General features: G+C 35.0%; 2 protein-coding genes across 3 annotated transcripts in view; one reads left to right on the top strand and one right to left on the bottom strand.

The window, feature by feature from the left end:
* Positions 1–321: 321 nt before the first annotated feature.
* The window catches only part of LOC128257588 (transmembrane protease serine 9), a 21784-nt gene continuing 3640 nt past the window's right edge, over positions 322–18465 (bottom strand). For both annotated transcript variants that reach the window (XM_052988660.1, XM_052988659.1), the window contains exons 3-6: positions 2346–2780; positions 1506–1844; positions 648–943; positions 322–585 (exon numbers count right to left, since the gene is read on the bottom strand). In XM_052988660.1, the coding sequence (XP_052844620.1) occupies positions 430–585; positions 648–943; positions 1506–1844; positions 2346–2412 (858 nt within the window). In that variant the 5' untranslated portion in view covers positions 2413–2780 and the 3' untranslated portion in view covers positions 322–429. The remainder of the gene's footprint in view (positions 586–647; positions 944–1505; positions 1845–2345; positions 2781–18465) is intronic.
* LOC128257585 (protein I'm not dead yet) overlaps positions 17338–18465 on the top strand; it is a 15855-nt gene continuing 14727 nt past the window's right edge. Inside the window, exon 1 of the mRNA XM_052988654.1 lies at positions 17338–17550. Coding sequence (XP_052844614.1) covers positions 17527–17550 — 24 coding nt within the window. The 5' untranslated portion in view covers positions 17338–17526. The remainder of the gene's footprint in view (positions 17551–18465) is intronic.

Raw genomic sequence — 18465 nt, 5'->3', positions numbered from 1 at the left:
CATTAGGGGCACATTCGTTTTTAGAAGAAGGAAATTAAACAGTGTAACTTAAGTGATTTATTTAAACAACACCTTTTGTTATTTTCAGTCATCTGAACAATGTTTCTTTGTTCAAATTTCCCTGAATTAGTGGACCCTAACTCGATGACATTAAAACTCGACAGCAGTGTAGACGGCTTGTTTAAATTGAGATCAAAACCTGGATCCAGATCCCTTATTGAAGCAGATCCCAATTAAATACCGGTACTTCTTAAAAATACCAAAGTCATCGAAAGTCGCAACCTATCGATAGTGGTTTAAAAAATGGCGAACGGCAACGGAAATAGGCTTTGTTTGGTTAAAATAAACTTTTATTGGTAAAATCACATAAAAATATACCGCTAATATCACAGGTGAATCACAATCAATCTGATGCAGATACCAATCCATCTATTTCCTACCCGCTATCACATTTTGCATCCAGGGCACGTATTTACTGACACGCGTATAGATTCCGGGCAAACCGGGACGAGCACAACCAATTCCAGTGGACACCACGCCCACCAAATGATGCTCCTTGGACATCAGTGGGCCGCCGGAATCCGCCTGTGAAGGTAAGTAAACCGAAAGCATAAAATTTGTGCTGTATCGGCCAATTGAATACTCACCCAACACGAATCAATTTGACCGTTCTCAAAGCCCGCGCACAATTGTGTCTCCCCGATGGTATTGCTTTTCCCCAAGGATCTGTAGGACCTCTGGCAGGCATCGTTGTTCCAGATCTTGACGGTGGCCTTGCGCAGAACGTCGGATCGATCGTTCTCCGCTTGGTTCTCGTGTGTCCAGCCCCAACCGGAAACCGTGCCGTACTCCTGCTCCAAAGTTCGGTGTCCCTCGTCGGAACCCACGCAGCTGGGCTGGATGTGGGCGGAGAATCGGATCGGCTGCACCAGTTCCAGCAGTGCTGTGTATTATATTTTATATTACCAAATTGCAAAGGTGCAGGGGTTCCTTATAAGAATCGTTTCCGTTTTTTACTTTCACTCACTCTAGTTCGAATCAAAGTACTATTTTATGAGTGTCATTAGCAATATGTTTTTTTCTTTATCATCTCAGTTTTTGCAAAACAGGAATTTCATATTCACTTAATTTACTCTAGTTTAAATTTTAACTCACCTTTTTTATATATTTTGATCTATAATTTTTAGGTAGGTAACTTATGTACATACTTCAATTAAAATTATGAGTTTTATATATTTAACAAATCATTTTCGACCAGCATTTTAGCTTCCATCTGTAAAAATCCTAAATTTCTATTTTTGAATATGAATATTTTATATATTATGCAACTCAATAATTATAATTTCATTATCAAATTTAATTTGTTTACCTAAAAAATACTTTCTTTTGAAATATTGGTTCTAGCCATTGGTCGAAACATAGTACTGAACATACACAACACAAATTCGATTTGTATTAACAAAAAACTAACTTTCTCAAAACTAGAACATCAAATCGGCACCTACCTATATCATGCTTGACATCATTACACTCGTACTGCGGATGGGGCACTATGTTCTTGAAGTCCACTCTTAGAGCATCCGGACCATTTCCAATTCCGTTGAGATATTCTTTGATGCTGTGCAGACCCACAACTCCTTGGATTTGAGCTGGTTTCATGAACTGCTGCAACCCATTGCAGATGCAATGTCCTGCCGTAAGGATCCACCGTTCTGAGATGATTGTGCCGCCACAAAAGTGACCACCACGTCGCATTAGACTGACCATAAAGGGCATTTCGTTGCGTTCCGCCTCGCTGCCACCCACGATTTTAGGATTTCGAACCGAGCAGGGCTGATTGGTAACTATCATGGGAGTCAGTGGAATCATTTTTCAGGTGAGTTTTAAAGAGTTTATCTGATTTGAGGTTCAACATAAAGTCAATTGTGCCAATTTAAATAATCTTGTATGATGCCGATATCTTCTTCAGGCAAAGATTTGACTTATTGTTTTTAAATAACTATTTTATTGGTGTGGCATTAGATTTTAATCATATCACAAAAGGAAAAGAAAGCTATCATATTACAAAAGGAGTTAGCCATGCTTAAAACAAAAACGTAACGTTTTTAGATAACATTTATATTAAAATATACAAATTTTAAAATTTCAAGTCTAAGTTCCCGAGAATACATAAATCGAAGAATGCTAGTATTAACAAATTTATTTCTTGACAATATAATTTAATGATAATAGTATTAGAAACACTGAACTCAATTTTGTGTTTGAATTTTGATGATTGGCTTTACTTATGTTAGAACACATTGAATATAAAATTTGTCAGATGTACTCATATTCATTAAACTCACAAGCAATTTGGGATTGGCCACATTTCACCAGCGACAGTATCGCGATTACAAATACGATTTTAAACATTTTCTGTGTACACAACTAGAGTTCTGAGCACCAAAAACCCGTTAAGCACGGTTCAAGCTTAAACGAAACTGCCACAAATATTCTGTGCGCCAATTAATTTATATATAGGTGTCTCTAGGCGTCGTTTCTGTTCCACTGACTTATTTTTTATTTTCGTCCGGTGTTCTATGCGGATTAGCCGGAAAGCTCTGTGGGCCAACTCTCTGTCGCTCTCTTGGCCTGATAACAAACGGAAGTCGGCCATTTAGCACCTGTTGCCTTAAGCTCTGAGCTTTTTTCCACGCTGCACTGACTGCCTCATCGTTTTGTGTGGGTGTCATGTGCACACGTTTCGTCATTTCAATTGGCTCGTCGGCAGAATTAAGGAGCTTCCAAAAAAAAAAAAAAAAAACAAAACGAAAACCATACAAAACGTTAACAATAGCCGAAAATAAAGTTTTCGGATGTTTTGCGTTTTATGACCCAACGAAGTTCATGACATTGAATAGTGTACGACAAAAGGTGTGACAATATTTATGCTGAATTTTTGTTGGCACCTCTATGGAGGGAGTTGGCGCTCAGTTTAATGCCCCATTATCCTTATTTAAGTATTTTATTTGTGCAATTAATAACACGTTCGTATGTAAGGTGTTATTGAGATTGTTGTATGATTAATAACGAAACGGAAAAAATATTTATACGTTTAATTTAGTCGTTAAATCAGTTGTTAATCATATGGCATCCCATTGCATAATAATTGCTTTTTATATTCTTGACTCTGACTTCATATAAAGTTTTACTTTTAAAAGATTTGAAAAAGTAATTTAAAACTTTATTGAATACGTTTATTATTTATTCACATTTTACAGTAAATATAATATTGCATAAATCTATAAACTAATTCTACCACAGACTTTTATAATTTTAGTTTATTAAAATTTAACTATTTTTTCTAAAGAAATATAATGCTTTATTAATTGTTTTCAAATTTTTTTCTGGTATAAAATTAGTCATTACTTCTATAAAATAAAATTTCCTAGACCGTGAAACCTTCGTTCATCGTAGTAATCGTTATAGTTTTGTCATTGCCTGCATTTGGCATAGTTAAATTCTCCCATTGTAAATAACCTTAGACGTCATATTTCCATCAGGGGTGGGTCTATTATGCAAATGAAGATGTCTGCGTTGCATATGAATATCGTGATGGAACCAAAAATTAATTGAAATTCAATGTCGTTACAATCAATGTAATATTAGCGGTTTGACATTAACATTGCCCTTAAAATTAACGCAATTGTGGCTCAAACACTCAATGCAATTGGCGACATTGTGAGGTCGCTCTAAAAGCCTCATTTATCATGGCAATTAATGCAGGTGGAAGTGAAATTCTCTGTTATTTAATAACTACATATTAAGTCTGAATAACAAGGAATGGAAATAAGCGAACAGGAATTGAAACTGAAAGTTAAGGCGAAAAAGTGTATGACAAATCTCCAATCCAAAACATAAATAATTCATTATTTAGAATCTCGATGCTCAGTCAGGGCAGACAAATCAGTTCAGTAGATCACGCAAATACATACGCTTGAATACTAATTGATTTCTTGACTTTGGTTCCTTAACCGAAAACCAGATACCATCCCATCCGAGTTCATCGATCGCGGCAAGTTGTTTCTATTCAGTTTCGCACTAAATGCTAATTCACAAAACAAATCTCCTATAAAAACACTATCCATTGTCTGTCGTTGACAGGCGATACCAAATATAAATAATAATAACAAACACGAGTGCGGGGCTCCACAGAAACAAGTTTCAAGTGCATTGACACAAGCTATTGGGCAAAACTTGGGCGCATTCAATGTGAAGGTCGCTTCGATTTTGTGGTACTTTTGTTTGACAATTGTTTTTGCTACACTTTTGTTTTCATTTTGCCAAAGTTCAACGACGCTATTTTTTGGTGACTAATTGCAATGGGGAAGTCTTTGGTTGTCGTTAATGCGGGTGAGTTTAGAGCTATAGGAAATGTTTTGGGGCACACTGAACCCATCAAGCTGCAAGCTTTTAGAGCGACTCTACTCATATACTTAAAACGTCTTGACATTAGTTTTGTTTCCAAAAATTACTAGTTTTGTGTCGTATTGTCATACATAAATATTTTCAAATAAGGTAGCTAAAAAAATGGTTAGTTAGTAATGTTCAAACAAAACAATTTAGTTACAAAACCAATTTCTTATAAAATTTTAAATACTAATCTAAAAGACTAAGGAGCAAAAGTATAAAATGAGATAATGAAATTATGTAATATAAGATTAAAATTGTATATTTGATTATTTTAGTTAGTATATTTTACATTGATATATAATTTAGTTGTTTAAATTATCTAAGTAATTTAATCTACCTTATTTAATAAATCAAATCAGTGTTCACTTACCATTTCGAAGTCTGAATAAATCACATTCGTTGTGAGGATCACTTATTTGGTTTCAATTATTGCTCGAAAGCCAGCTGTTAGATAGTAAGGGCTTTCTGAGCAACAATCAAAATTATATAAGTGTCCGTTCCAGGAACTCTTATATAAAACAACCAAACTTAGCCAAAGGGTTAACACAATTTTGAGAGTCACAATGCACAAGTTAGGGGACTTATTTTGGGCAGGCCAACACGTCTGCTCGGTGTGAGAGCCGCACCGGAACTGCAATACGGTTGTCCATTCCCTGACGTTGTATCCTTGTGATCCTGTCGAAAGTTGCCACGCAACACGAAGTGCCATCGCGAACCGAGCGAAAGCCAACAAGGAAGCAACATCCCTCGTTCTCGGTTGCTTTTATCCTTTGGGCCTATGCGGCGTATGCTTGTTATTCAAGCGACAGCAGCTCGGCTTTTGCTCGGCATCCTTTTCACAGGCGACCAATGAGCGTTCTGGCCCTTGTTTTTGTTGCCTTGCTTGCGAAAATCACTATTCTCTGTTGCGCAGGCGTAAATTATGTCAAATTTTGAATTTTTACTTATAATTAGTTATGGTTTTTTAGTTGGAACGCCCCGAAAGTTGGTTTCAATTTATTCCTAGATAATTTAAACAGTTTTAAATTGTTTAAATGGCTTTTATTAACTGCATTTTTTGCGCAGTTTGATCGAATAATGTATTTGTAAAGGAAAAATAATTGTAGCATCAGATTATATATAGTCGATAATGTATGGTAATGTATTTTTGTAAAACTTTTTACAGTTGCTATGGATGAAAATTGAATTGAATTGAATGATAATTAAACTGCATAAAGAGTGACTAAATATTAAATCTAAATTCTCGAAATCATTAATATTGAAATCATAGTTTGTATAGCATATTTATATTTGCTGGTAGCAATGTTATATTTACCAAAATGCGTTTAAGTATATAGTGTGTGTCAAATTAATTAGCCTTTGTGTTTATAGTTTTTAAGATGGTTCTTAGATTAACGTTGCTGTTATTTCTGATACTTTATAGAGTTTGTTTTTCCTCGAATCCGTGAATGTAGTAAAGCAACTGTACATTTTCTTTTCATATTTAAACTTTAAGATGGCAGTCCCTCAGAGAATATCCCTTATCAACTTACTCAGCGCCACCGCTCTTCAATTATTTGCAAACAGCCGCAACTAAAACACAATCAACACATTCGCAAACTAAATTTCCAAGAGCTGACACTTACATTTTATTTGGCAAATTGTGATTGACAAGCTGTTGACACGCTTTTAAGAGGCCGAGGGCTGAATAGATAACCGAGGGATAGTCCCACTTAGCCCCTTTCGCGGCTGGGAGATTTTTCGCAATTAAATATTGAAGCCAACACACACGGACACAACATGCAACACAGCAAAGAACTGGGAAATGCAGCGATTGCAACCGAAGTGCATCAAATATGCTGGCTAAATTATTTATGTTGTTGTTTCGGAGGCGAGGCCTTTGCAACATTTCAATATGCTAATTACTTTTTGACTTTGCCGGGGATGTGGCAGAAACAAATGCAAGTGGGCGCCATTGCCACCAAAAGGAAAGGTAGAAAGGTAGAAAGGTAGAGCAAGTGCTAATCATTGCAAGATGCCTGCCACGATTTCCCAGGTGAATGCTAGTTCTATAACAAATGCCAAAATCCATCGAAGGCGACACTTCAACCGAAAGAAACAGCGAAACTTAGGCAGGGCATGGTAAGGAATGGAAAATGTGTCTACAATTTGGAGAAGGAAACGGAAACTTCACAGACCTGACATCATCGTCTCTGGGTAAGCGCAAAACCCTTATCCATCCTATTCCGCGGCATTGTTTTTGCGTGACAATTGGGCCAATTTATTATTCATTAGGTTAAAAAGTCACAGAACAACACAACAGGCACCGAGCCCAAACTGACAGCCAGCCAAGTCTCAGCCATTTGTAATGCCACGCCAAGTGGTGGCTTCCATCCGATTTCACCGGGCGGAAGGGATGCCGATGCCCTGATGGATCCCGGCCAGCAATAGCAGTTCAACAATTTAACCTGCAACTTTTTGGGGAAAATCTTCTAATTGATTTGCTGGAAAAAATCTTGTTTACCTTTTTGCCTTCACAACTTTCGGTTCAAGTTTAATTCAGACAGCTGCGGTTCGAGATTTTTTTTTTTGGCTAATTAGATTGTGAACAGATAAGCAATAAAAACAAAAGTTAAGACATGAGACAAGGGTATTGTTTAAAGTTAAAGGTAAGTTTTCTTGTAGTAAATGGCTTGGGTCGAGTGTTTAATTTCAGTTTTCAATAAATTAGTTTAAGTCAGAAAGATTAAAGTTTATTAGACTGTTAGTTTCAAGTTTAATTTATAAAGTTTATTTACATTTTTGTTAAATTATCGAAAAACTATTGCAGTTAATTTAAGAAGATTAAATTCTTTTTTGATTTTGTGATTCTATACATAAATAAAAATAGCATATAGTGACAATTGATTTTCGATAAAATGTAGGATGCATAAGTTTTATGTTTTTACCACAAACTGTACTCCAAATTACGGAATTGATTCACGGGCCCAAAAAGACAATTCTTTGAATATGACACCTTATAATTTTTAAATTAAGGTGGCACATGCTTACAGCAATTAGCAAGAAAGTTAGTTTTCCTTTTGTTTAATTTTGTACTGTTTTTTTTTTTTTTTTAATTAAATTCTTATCGTTTGCAAAAATGTTTTTTGAATTATTTTGATTTATATACAATGGTCGACTGACCATTCATAACTCGAGCCACAACAAAAAAAATTACAACGACTTTGATTTAGAGAAAGACTTTCTTTTTATTTATCCATTTACGTAATAGATCATACGTATTTTGAGTAATGAAAAGTCAACTTTTATAAACCAACTAGTATGAAATATAGTCTATTGATCCTATTGATATTCAGTTTTGGTCAAGTTAGGTAGCTCGAATTACGAAATTTCGACTAGAAATCTACCTGTCCTGATAGACTTTAAAACCCAACCGTAAATTTTCATTGTTTATCATATACTTTATTCAGCATAACATCGAAATGTCATATCCATATTTCCTCATTTTGATGCAAGCTTTTATATTAATTATGTCAGCCTTTATTTAATTCATATTGAAAACCATCAATCCTCCTGGCCCAATGCATTTCCATAATTCATTTTTTTCGTCAAGGAAAGCCGTACCGAGGCCTAATGGACATAAATGGAAATCCTATTAGAGTTATTCTTGGCTTTTGGCTTCCACCGCACTTGACACATCCTACCGAGCACTCGTCAATTAAATCAGGCAAACAAACGTAAAAGCGAGGGAAATTTTATCCAAATTCGAAGCTACCTGCGGAATTGTAGCTTTTTGCTAGCTGACTTCGACTTTCAACCTTTTCGGGATTGTTACGTAAAAGGGATATGGGGATGTGCTGAGTGTGTGCGGCAAGTCAGTTGTCACTTCGATGACCGGGGAAGGGGATTTTCTGGGGGGGGGTTGACAGGAAAAACTGTCAAGCGCAATAATGTCTGTTGATACGAAATATTTCCACACTTGCCACAGCAATTTGGTCAGCGTAGAACGTTGGACTCCTCCCATTGATTTTCCTTCGCTGCCTGCACATTTTTCGCTCGTTTTGCCTACTTTTCTGCATATTTAATGCGCAATTAAGCAGTTTGACTAGCAGCTAACACGGAAAATGCATTTTCATGCTTTTCATTTGATCGCTGACAGTGGCGAGAAAAAGGGGGAAGGTTTCAAAGAGTCGGGGAAATGTGGGGACAGCACTCCATGTCAAGAGTTCAGGTGTACGCAGGTGTATTGGATCTGAGTTCAGGCATCGCTACTAATTGTCGGAAATTTTCCTGATATATGTTTTTTTTTTGTCCATTTATAGATTGATCCGAATTTAGAGAAAAAATTAAAACTAGCAGGGGATTGCTCTTGGTTTGTAGATAAAAGTGTTTAAGTCTAAGTTTAAACTTGTACGAATTAATTCCAAATTGTAAATTCATATTATTTCCTATTGTTTTGAAAAATGTGGCTGTTTAATCGCTGTACTAATTGAGATATTTTCAAAATTTATTATTTTCTTCTCAATGGTCAAATTACCGATTAGTTGCATAACCCTTAACTTAAAAAATTTATAAACATTTATAACAAATATTGTTAAAACTGCTTTTAATAGCTTTATCTAATGTTTGATGTCATATGGCGAAAAATAAAGTGATTAAAATGTATTTATATAAATGGTAAACTATATCCTTTTTATAACACCCCTTTCCCTCTTCTCAAATTTAACATTTTAGAACTTTGCACTATTATGCACTTACAACTGGTGTTTTACGTGACGTTAGTTTCAACATTGCCATTTTGTTCCCATACCCAGTGGCCATTGGCCAGTTGGTTTCTTTACTGACCAGCACAAGGTCTTTCCACATATGCACTCATCGTACAGGAATAGTAACCCTCCCTGCCTGCTACCACTGAATTTGTTTTGTTTCTTTTTGAATCTCTCATCCCGCTTGACCATTTCATGATTGCTTATTTTGGTTATGATGGTGGTGGTGGTATCGTGTCTATTACTTTTAGGGGTTGTTTGTGTCATAGAATGCCTCTCTGTAGTTCAGCACGGTCAGTCAGTGAGTCAGCCAGACTGTCCAGCCTTCTGCAGCGATCTACTTGCCGGAGCAAGGGGTGGTTCTGGTTTTATTTGGTTCATTGTTGTCATTTTTATGAAATAAAATGGCGTCTGCAAAACTGGAAATAGTTCCGAAACCTTTTTTAAGCTAATTTTATCAATGTTAAGCCTAAATTTACATACGAAATATACAAAACTTAAAAATGCCTTTGGTTTATTTTTTTAATCAAATCACAATATAATTTAAATTCAATTAAATGCAGTTGTTTGATTTTCTAAGCTTTAAAAATATATATATATTTAATCAATCCAAGAATATTTACTTATATTTTAGGATAAACTCCTAGTTTCTTGGGTGAACTAAATTCCGGTTTCAAAAAGTTAAGGAAATGTACATTTAAATAAAGTAGTCCTGGAAGTTCTTACTGTTCAATAAGAGAGCAGTCGTTTTGATTTACTTCTACAGACGCCATAAAAATCCACTATGATAACATCAAAATTTATGATCTATTGCATTTAAAAATGATAAAATTGAAATTAATTTATCGCAACCCTCTTTATAAATTGTTCTAATTGCTTGTAATTAACTCTTTTTAAAGTTTATAATGATGATTGCTCAAAATTATAAAATGTTGCCTCCAAAAAAAATGTTTTGAAATAGACTTTCCACTTCTACCACATAGATCTTGTATTTTTACTTTGCTTTTATTGTTTGGTTTTTATAGTCAATTGTCACGAACTTAAGTTCAAAGGACTTTTTATTTTTACAGAAATTTGTTTTTTTTGCCATCAGCTTTTTGGTATTATAGGGTATCTAGAGTATTATGAGTTTGATAAGAAATTTGTATTGCAATGAAGGAGGTATTTAAGTATAAATTCTAAGTCAGCACAACCGGGTGAGTCTAAATAGACATGTCCCATATGGGGATCTGTTTTATATTATTTTCCAATAGAAAAGGCCTGTAGATTGGACGTATTTATCCTATAGCTGTCATGGAAACGATAATACCCAATTTGTTATAAATTTATTGTTTTTAATGTGGTTCTTATAAAATTTCGGACCTATATGTTCAAAAACTTGTAGCGTTTGGATGACATCTTTTAATAAAATTCAAATAAAAATACATATCACTTTGAAGAATTATGCTGTTGCCAAATTCATCTATAAACTTTTGGATTAGCTGTAAGTTATGTAATTTATTTTTTGTAATTAATTTAGAATGTCAGCAAACCATTTTTTTTTGTTCAATTGGCTTAAATTTAAAACTTTTGTATTTGTTCATTAATTTTTTTAAATTGATTTAAAATTATACATTTATTTCGAGTGCCCCCGACAATGCTACTCAGCTAACCAATTTCAAAATAATAAATAATAAAAAATACGCCTCCTGAAAATAGTCGGGTTTTAAGTGGCGCCGTCTGCCGGAAAATTTACAATACTGCTCATTATTTCTAAAATGTTCGGTTTTCGAAAATTTTTGTATGAGTCTATAGATATTGAACAAATTAAAATATAGAGCTTGAGAACCATCTACATTTCTAAAACCCAAATCTGTAGTTTTATAGTTACAAGAGTAACGGGTATAAAAAAAGAGCAACAGCCGCCTCCCCCACTGAACTTAACCACCCCCTGCGCATATCCTTCTCACTCCCGGCGGCCATCTTTAAAAAAAAGTGCCTGCTGTCTCTATACGCACACATGGTTAAAAATGCAAATTAAAACAGAAGAAACAAATTAATAACAATTTGATGTAATGATATGTTTAAACAACTTCAAAAAGTACTTTTAGTCCAATTGTTTCGGGGTTTTGCCAAATTTGTGTGTGTCCGAAAAAGCTTACCAAAAAATTCACCAATTTTGGATTGACAAAATTGAGCTATTTTAATGTTTTCATTCTTGGTAAACTTTAAGTTCTTTTATTTTAATTAATTTTGATGTAATTTTGTTTTTGTTTAACTTTTGAACGTTTGTTTTTAACAAAAGAAATGGGACCAAAATTATATGCGAGTTTGAATTTCATTTCTTTTTTATTTTGTCGGCGTTTTCCACTTTTTGCTCATCACGCGGCGTTCGCTTTGGTTTTTATTCGCTTTCGCTCTCTCTCTCTCTCTTCTTTTACACTTTAAAGTTTCAATTGCGCAAAATCCAAAAATTATTCCACCAGGACCACGTGCTTTTTACAAATTTAATATGTATGTTGTTTATTTACCGCGCACTTTTTGAATTTTTAAAATAACTCTTATAATCCAATTCCAAATTTATTTAAAATAATTGCAAAAGTAATATGGATGAAATTTTCGATTAATTTTTTGTGTTAAAGGAATTTAGAACATATTTTTTTGTTGTTTTAATAAGTTTTAACTTTAAAACTTTGGGAAACTTCTTGAAAAACGGAATTTCAAATTTTAAAAATCATGTTTCTAGGAACGTGAGCTTTTTCATTTTTGTTCTTGTTTTTTAAATCAACATCTATTTAGTTTAATTTTTTGCTATGTTTGTAAAGTACTTCCCGAAGTGTTGTTATTTTTTTAAATTTAGACAAATTTGTAAGAATTTTAAGAAAATAAAATATTTGTTATTTTAGTTCACTTAACATCAGTGTTCTTACTCAACAAATTATAAGGAATTCAAAGAGTCTTAAAGAAAATTTAATTGTACTCCTCGGAGCAGTGTTGCTTATCCGGCCACGCACTTTCCACGACTAATTCCCCATCCGAATGCGTCGAAAAGAATTTTTTAAAATTTCCGCAGCGGCGGCTGCGAAAAAAGTTTGAAACGATCGCTCTCGCCTCTTTTTTTTTAGAGTTTTACAAAGGGGTGAAACGTAATTTGGCTTGGGAAGGACATAGGAGTTAGGAGGATGAGGATGATGTTCATCCCCTTGACGGGCTGTTTTGGGAACCCTTAAAAAACGGGTTGCCTTTGCCTCTCCCTATTGTTTGATTTCGATTGCGATTGTGTGTGCCGGTGTGTGTGAGCCTGCAAATTGTGCAAACACAGTCGCACATAATCATTATCCCAATCGTCATGATCTGCGTTTGCGTCATCATGATGTTGGCCTTGCCCAATAATCCCAGACAGCCAACTCCGATTTCCGATCCTCTCATTGTTTCGAACAGTTTTTTAGAATCTTCGTTTGGCGCGCTTTTTTGGTTGCCTTGGTTTATTGCTGATTCCTCAATCTTCCCGCTTCCTTATTCAAAGGACATTTGGTCGTATTATGGTCCTCATTCCCTTTTTGCCTGTCTGTCAAATTATTTTTTTTTTGTACATGTTTTGTTCATTTGCATTATTAAAAAGAGCTTGAATAAAAATTTTTTGCAACTTACGTGAGAGGTTCCTGAGCACATGGAATTAGTTTCAATAACTTCTAAAATGAAATATATGCAACTATTTTTTTTCGCATAAAATGCTAATAAATAAATCAGTTTCAGATATTTTTTTAAAGTATTAAAATTTATTTAAAAGGAAGAGAGAATTGAATAAGTCTTTCGAATAATAACCTATGTTTAAATAAGCATGAATTTATAAAGATAAGTAAGTAAAAGCTAATAGGTTTTTATTACAGATCCCAAATTTTAATAAACAAAAAATTACTAAGTATTTTATTTGCATTGTTCTTTTCTAACTTTTAAAAAAAAGTTGTTTCTACAAAAAATCGTTTTAAAAAGGTTAAATTGTAATATAAAAACAGAGATATTTTTGATTTATTTTAAAAATGGATTTAAAAATCTTTTTAAATATCTTTCAAAGATAAGTTCATAAGTTGCATTTTAAGATAAAACAGATTTGTAAATCCTTTAGTAAAGATCACGCTAACCAAAAAGGATAATAATCGCAGCTGACTAAAGATAATCACGTTGTTCCAAAACGAATTAATTCAGTGTCTGTACCATGTGCAATTAATTTGAACAGCTTAGCAACTAACCCTTTTTATGATAATTTAATACGTTTCTTCCGTGATCCGAAAGAATGAATACTAATCTTCGCTGCTGATGCTGCAACTGATGCAACCTATCCCATTATGATGATCCCTGCCCTGTGAGGTGAATGAACTGTAAGGAATATGGGAAAATGTCAGGGGCCAGGTAACAAAAATATCTTCCTCCCCACGGCAAGGCGCCTTGTTAAAAGGAAAAAAACGGAGATTTTTTACAGGATTTCGTCCCTTCTTTTGTCAACCTTAAAAAAGGTAAAAAGACGTTAGACGACCCTGACAAATGTACGCAAGATGCGCAACTAATTTGAGACTCCGAAGGAGGGACAAATGAATTGGGAGCAGAACAACCCCTAATTTGCATGGACTTCTCAAGATCCTAGAAATACCATACCATATATATATCATCATCTGCTCCACATGGACTGTCACTCAATCAAACAATTTTTCTATCTCCCCGAGGAGAGTGCATTAAGTTCAGATTTCTTTTTCCCGATCATTGCACAATCACGCTCCTCATCTAGCCTTTTTGCACAGTGAACCCGAACCCAAATAGCTCTCTTTTTTCAATAGTTTTTTTTTGCTTTTTTAATTGCAAACGAGGGGAGGGCTAGCGAAAACTGTAAAAAAAAAATGGTTAGGGTTTTTTGGGCAAAAATAGAAAATATTTGCACGCATATTCCGACAATTACTTACGGTTTTTTGAACACTTCCCTTGGTCTTTGTTTCGTAACCTAATAAAAAAGGGGGATGAGTAGAAATAAACGTTGGGCAAACTGGAACCCCTTTTGGGTGCCACATTTTCTTGATCCTTGTGCAACGGCAGAAAGCTAATTTCTGGGCAAACCCGCAGAAAAGTTTTCCATCATATTGATCTCTAACACCTACACTCCAAACGGAGTCGAAACTGGAGTGGTTTCCCATCAAGTGCCGATCAACTTACAGCGATTCACAAAACCGTAAAACCCAGAGCAGCTGCGCAAAAAAAAAAAGAAATCGTTCAACCCGCTGCTAAAAAAAATCTCGCCGAGGACAAAACAAAAACAAATGCGAGACGGCCTAAAAAATGAAAGGGGGAAATTCAATGCCGTGAAAAGGGTAGACGTAGAGAGAGGGTTTTCGATCCGGACTCTAGAGTTCGTTATCCTTGCCCGAAATCGTCGAAGGGGGCACAAAAAACACAACAAAAAAACACACACAATGCTGTAGCATCGTCGCAATCATCATCGTCTGACAGCCCGCCAAGTAACTGCAGCGTCAGTATAGTTTGGTACACACTATAGTATGGTTTGGTAGTTATAGGGTTGCGATTTGGGGTTTACGTTAACGGGAAGTTTCCTCTTCCTCTAACAACTGCATGAAAAACTGCAATGGGTGTTAACGGTCGCTGCGGCTGCGCTCATCCGATGCCAGCTTGCTCATCATGATCACGCTCATAATGATTATGATGACTTGGCAGAAGATTGATCTCGTTGAAATCAAAATAATGAAATTTACTTCCGCTCTGCTCTCCCTGCCATGAAATTTAATATGGCCTGTTAATGAAATTTTCACAATTTGTAGAGCCGTTTCCGATGGCAATTATTGGTGGGGGAGTTGCCGTTGATTACCAATTCGAGGATGTTTTTTATATGTAGTCAAATAGCTATAGAACTCAAAGTCGTAACAGAGTATCAATAATATGAGTTACTCCCGTTTTGTTTTCTTTACATGACCTTTAATTGGATACAAATATTCGAGTCAAGAAGAAAAAAGTACAAACGTTTATGTTTACAAATGTTATGTTCTCCAACTTTGAGGACTATTTTCACAGACATCTAAGTGAATTTAAAAATCGGCGAATTGTCAGTGTTTTTTAATCAAAAAAACATAATTTTTTATAATAATTTTAATGCATTTTGATTTTTTTTTTCTTAAGTTAAAAAAGTTTGAAATAAAACATTATCGAAAATCTATGTATAGTGTTTGATTCAGATTGTCATTTTTAATTTATCCCAGAGAAAAAAGTTGACGAATATGCTTTATTACAACTCTCTTGATTTTATGGTATTGTTTGAAAATGACTTTACTTTTTAAGATAACTTCTTTTCACGCAATTAACGAAATTGTTAATAATATATACTAAATAATACAAATTTAGTGTTTGGTTTAAAAATATAAAAGTGATTTAAACTTATAAACAAAGAGATTAAAATTAAAGAAACACAGTTAACATACACTACATTTTGATCCAATATAAAGTTATAAATTTAATTGATTTGGCAAATTCCATAAAATAAGGAACGATCGAGATCAATAAGCAGACTTGCGTATTTACATAAAACGTTTTTAAAATGTCAGCACTTCGTTGTAGCGCCATCTATCGACCATTGAAAGTATTTAACATATCATTTCAGTTTCCAACCCAAGGCACGAACCAAACCTTTGGCTTGTGTCAAATTACATGTCACTTTACTGTAGATACTTTATTTACGTGGCTTAGAGCAACTAGGATTCGTTCGAAGGCATTTGGGCCCATTTTATTCCAATTCTCGTTAGGCTTTGATAGCGATAATAGTTATGTCTCTTTTTTGTCCATATTTTCCAGTTCCTCAAAGAAGGCTGGTCCAAGGAGCACGGCTGGCATTAATCTGCAGCTGAGTTCAGTGCCAGTAGCCAACGGAGTTTAAAAGCCGTTGGTGTTCTGTTTAGGTCCTCCTGTAGGTCTTTTTATGTCATTTTTATTTTTATTTTTATTATTTAAACTGGGAGGCAGGCATTCCAGTGATCTCCCTGTGCCACTCCTCATCCGTATCCCTGTTTTGGCATTTAATTGGTATTGTTTATCCAGTTCATAGGATGTGATCCAAACCGTGTTTATCGTTCTATAATCTGGATTCTTAGGGACGCCAACTTTAGCATTCCTAGTCAATTCCCCTTTCTAATTGGAACGTTCAAATTCGAGAGAAATTCGGTTGGATCAAAGTTCTGCGAATATATAACTTTACCTTTGCATTTATTTAATAACGTTGTTTGAATTTGGACCTTATAACAGAAAGCCTGAGATAAAGTATTTACCGAGATGGTTCTCCACAAAAAATTTTCATCATCTGGCGGCAAATGTCAACAAGTCGTAAAGCAATAAAATCTTTACGCCATTCTTGCCATAAACGAGCAACGACAAACGCCGCAGGTGACGTCACATTTCGTTTTTCATGAATGGACTTTCATCAGCAGTAGGAAATGGGGAGAACTACTATACTGCACGCCATAAGAGTGGTTTAAGGTCAACGTGAGAGTTGTAAGAGGGAAGGTCATGACTGGTTGCAGGCAACCCCAACAACACGAGTAACCACATTCCCACCAGATCTACAGTGGGACTTCAGTACAACATTTAGAAACTTTTGTTACTACATATGTAGGACAAAATTTAACTGAAAACTACTTTGCTTGAAAACATCTTATTTACTTTGTCATTAAAAACGGATCTTTGAAGATCCGTGAATAAGATTTCTTTATTTTTGGGTAATAAAGGTAAAATAAATAAAAAAGATTGAAATAATTTTTGTGATATAAAAAAAAATCTAATATTATAAATGTATTATTATGACCTCTTGAGTTCTTCAATCAAGGTGATGATACTAAACGATGTATAAAACTTCGTTGGTAACTGAACTCTTTATCTGTAGTCTAAATATTTGGTTCCCTTAAATTATTTTTAGCAACATTACACCCATTCGAGGATCTACTGTACCCACTCCATTCTCTCTCGATGAGTAACCGTTAGTATAAGTCCGCTCGCCGCAGCGCGCTATATCTCTCACTCGGCCCACAGACAACTTATCAGATATTTTCTTTTGTCCAGGGCTTAATAGAGAGAGAGAGAGAGGGAGAACGCGAAAGAAAATCGTTTCGGTTTTGGTAGCATTCGCAAATTAGTCGTCGAACGCTAAGCAACATATTCATAAAAAGTTGTCTAGCCATCGAACACATAGATGTTAGTCGTCGCGGTGGAGGAAATTATGAAATAATCGCTCTGCGGGTGTGCTAAAAAAGAAACAGCGCGACCAATTCTTCAGATATCCCAACACTATATATAAAATAGATCAATTATGGCGACTGAAACTACAAAAATGGTGAGTTTGATTTTCAGTTTATGGTAATTACTTGTGTTTAGGGAAAGGTGATTAGCATTTCCTGCTGGGACTTTGGGAACGTGGCACATTTTCTCATATATTCGGTTAATTGTTTTTCGTTGACCTTGAACCTGGTTTTAATGCCCCACCAAGCCCCTAGGATTTTTAACGGCTTTTCGCACCGAGCTGTTACGATCCGGTAGAAAAACCTGGTTTGAATTTAAGCAGCGCGTGGCACTCGAGTTAGGTAAGAGACAATTATGTAAATAAAAGTATTTTTTATAGATTTTCAACTGGTTTTAAGATCAGTTTTCTGGCTGTGTTTGCCTAAACTGAGTCATTGCTGGTTAATCTTCAATTTAAAAATATTTTGCACTCAAAAGATAATACTTACATATATCATTTTGCTCTCTTGTTCAGCAGCCCGATTGAGTGCTCAATCTATCAAGTGTCGTCATACTGTTTACACACCCACTTAACAACCCATGACCAGTTTTCATTATGGCACTACCACGGTATCTATCTATCCCTTATCTGTTATCTAACTAAAGAAGCGCACTTTTGTGCAAAATCTTCGGAAATGACGTATATGAAGCCCATTTCCCTCATTTCCTTCTCACATTATCTCTCTGTCGTGTCTGGTTAACCACCTGACCGAAAAATTAAATGACGAAACCGAAAGATAACAATGTGTACGAAATTATTCAGATTCAGTAAAATAATCACCGTGCCCCAGGTTTCTCAAGGCAATTAATGGAAAGGCTTAAACAGTTCTAATTTTTTTTTTTGCGGACCCGCCCAAAAACCTTTTTACTGAAGTGCAAATTTAAACACGTGCGATAACGTTGAGACTGGGATTTCCAGAAGCGCGAGGCTTGTAAACAGACTTTATGGAACTTGAAAATTTAAGCTAAA

This window comes from Drosophila gunungcola, assembly GCF_025200985.1.
Source record: "Drosophila gunungcola strain Sukarami chromosome 3L unlocalized genomic scaffold, Dgunungcola_SK_2 000002F, whole genome shotgun sequence".
NCBI lineage: Eukaryota > Metazoa > Arthropoda > Insecta > Diptera > Drosophilidae > Drosophila > Drosophila gunungcola.
This window is presented reverse-complemented; position numbering and strand designations above follow the sequence as displayed.